This window comes from Zootoca vivipara, chromosome 6 (genome assembly GCF_965207765.1).
Source record: "Zootoca vivipara chromosome 6, rZooViv2.hap1.1, whole genome shotgun sequence".
Lineage (NCBI taxonomy): Eukaryota > Metazoa > Chordata > Lepidosauria > Squamata > Lacertidae > Zootoca > Zootoca vivipara.
In genome coordinates this window covers 18,544,482-18,547,108 of record NC_142589.1, presented here as the reverse complement: position 1 = coordinate 18,547,108, position 2,627 = coordinate 18,544,482, and the positions used below count along the sequence as shown (strand labels likewise).

The 2,627-nt window shown below is 43.9% G+C and overlaps 1 protein-coding gene across 1 annotated transcript; it reads right to left on the bottom strand.

Moving 5' to 3' along the window:
• Window positions 1-1,003: 1,003 nt before the first annotated feature.
• Window positions 1,004-2,392, bottom strand: LOC148685265 (actin-related protein T2-like). The gene has a single exon (XM_088671287.1). The coding sequence runs from the start codon at window positions 2,287-2,289 to the stop codon at window positions 1,135-1,137; it is 1,155 nt and encodes a 384-aa protein (XP_088527413.1). The 5' UTR covers window positions 2,290-2,392; the 3' UTR covers window positions 1,004-1,134.
• Window positions 2,393-2,627: the final 235 nt, after the last annotated feature.

Below are 2,627 nucleotides of genomic sequence, written 5' to 3'. Positions count from 1 at the left end.
GCTAGGGCTGCTGGGAGATGGAGTGCAACATCATCTGGAGGGTTCACAGGTTCTCCACCATTGTGCTGCAGTTCAGGGCTACACATACAAATCAGTTCTCCTTTCCCAAACTTCAATATGGCTGCTTTTTTGAGATATTCAGAGGGCAGAGGAACCCAAACTGTTGCCCGGGAGTAGTAGGGAAGAATGATTACGACATTCCAAGTTCGGATCCCCAGACCGCTCAAGGTCTTAGGGGTGGGGAGAATCTATCAGTTTTTCATTTTCCCATTCTTTAGTTCAGTTTGACATAGTCCCACATCAGTTTGCTTTTAAAAAAATGAAGACCAAGTTCACCCCAAATGCTCATTTTTGCATGCTTTTCTCCTAACAAATGTGCAAGAGGTCTGGAGGCTGGCAACATGAAAACGGGCCTTTTCAGTGGTGGATCCCTGTTTGTGGAATGCTCCCCTGGTTGCCATTATTACATAGCTTTAGGCACCAGGCAAATTATCTATGGCCTTCTTGTGTGGGTGGGATGTTTTAATCTATTTTTTTAAAAAAAGTATTTTCATTTAGATTTGAACGCCATTTCTAATGTATGTTTGAGTTTATTTTTTGCTTAAAATAGTATAAGTTGCTTTGAGTTGCTATGGCAAAAAAAGAGAGAAAGACTAATAACTTTAATAAATAATAATAATCTTTTGAAAGCAATGTCCTCTAACACAATGCATCTTCACATGCTGTTTCAGTAATATATACATTTTTCTGCATCACATTTTCCTAATATTCTTTTTGCATACCTTTTTTTGAGTTGGAGAATGCAACACAACGGTCCAAGAAAAGAGGATTTCAAAGGAGAGCTGCATTTTAGTTCGCATATTGGATCCAAGGTGAGCAAATTAGGTAGGTCCACAGCAGAATGGGGACTGAATGAATTTCTACCCCATCCCTGGTAGGACCACGAAGAATCAAGCCATATTTAAGGCAACTGGGCAAGGAAATGATTGACGCAAACCTCATGTGACTTGTTAGAACCTGCAAAGGCATTTTTATTTCATCCTCGGAAAGAGATGAATGCACTGCTTTAAAGTAGCTGTAGTTGTTGATGGTTGTTTACAGGTATAGTATGTGATGCAAAATCCCAAGTCCTCCTTAATAGCACCTTCTCTGGACAACATTTGGTCCAAACTCTCTGTAGTCAGAAGCAGTGACCCACATTTGCTTGAAGCTGCTCAGGGACGTAATGATGGAGGCCCCGATCCATGTTGAGAACCACCGATCTGGGGGTGCTATGACCTTTATGGGAACTCCTTGAGGGACTTGAGCTTCGAGCCCTTTAAAGACCCTCTCGTCTAATCCTGGAAAGAGAGAGGAACCTCCTGAAAGCAATACGTTGCTGTAGAGCATGCTGCGGATGGTGGGGTCACATTTTTTGATGCTCTTTGCTATCATTTTGTGGAGGCCTTGCCCACTTCTCTTAATGTTGCTGGGCGTGAAAAGGATCTCTGGAGCTAAGAAGAGAGCATCACCGATTTTGATCCTGTTGCCATCCGGAAGTTCATACTCCTTTGGGTAGTCCTCAGACCTCTTGTTCTGCTCATGGTGGGCATCCAGGGCTACGAAGCACAACTTCACTTTGATGTCTTCCACAATGTTGTTCCCTTCGGGGAAATTTCTGAAGTATTGCCTGTTTTCCAGAAGCAATTCCCTCAAGAACTCAGTGATGTCTCTGCCGCCAATATCCAACCTGGTGACAGCGTGAGGCAAACAATAGCCCTCATAAACTGGCACTGCGTGGGTGACCCCAAAACCGCTGTCCATCACTATACCAGTATAGCGGGCTGAAGCATAGAGAGATAATATGGCCTGGACAGAGAGGTAAAAGGCAGGCACCTTGAAGTGTTCAAACATCAGCTGAGTGAGTTTGGCTCGATCTTCCTTGGGATTTAGAGGTGATTCCGTCATTAGCAAAGGCCTCTCAAATGCTTTGATTCCCAACCCTTTGTCATAGATGTGCTTCCAGATCTTCTCCATGTCATCCCATGAAGTTATGATCCCGCTCTCGATAGGATATCTCAACGACAACACTTCTCGCCTGTCTTGGGCCTCATCTCCTACATAGCATTCCTTTTGCCTGGTTTTGGAGAGTGATAATTTGCTTTTGGGGCACCCAAGGACGGAAGCGATGACATGCCGAGGGCCAACTTCTCCCGAGACCCCAGCCTTGCACAGCCCAGATCCATTGTCAATAATCACAGCTTGGCTGTTGAAGACTCTGGACGTACTTTTCTCATTCTCATGGACCATTTCAAACCAGCTTCCGAGAAGATGGCACCACAAACACTTTATGGCGTCGAGAGTTCAACGGCACATGTTCTTGGCGTCTCAAGAGGGAGAAACAAACTTCATTCTTGAAACAGTGCGTCAGCACTAAAAGGTGCAAAGCCATCCACTAAGGTCAGTGACAACTGGTTTACATAACAATGGGCAAGGCAGCTAGTGATTGTTTGCTCACTGTTATTGTCTGGTGGTCTCTAGGAAACCAGAAGATTGATAAAACCTCTATGTGTGCAGTCGCATAATTGCTCTTATTAGTTTAGCTATCAATTTGATGATGACGATGCTTTAAAAAAATCTTTCTTTAA

Bases quoted from the DNA above. Each gene is read 5' to 3' on its own strand.
- LOC148685265 (XM_088671287.1), bottom strand. From the start codon at position 2,289: ATGGTCCATGAGAATGAGAAAAGTACGTCCAGAGTCTTCAACAGCCAA.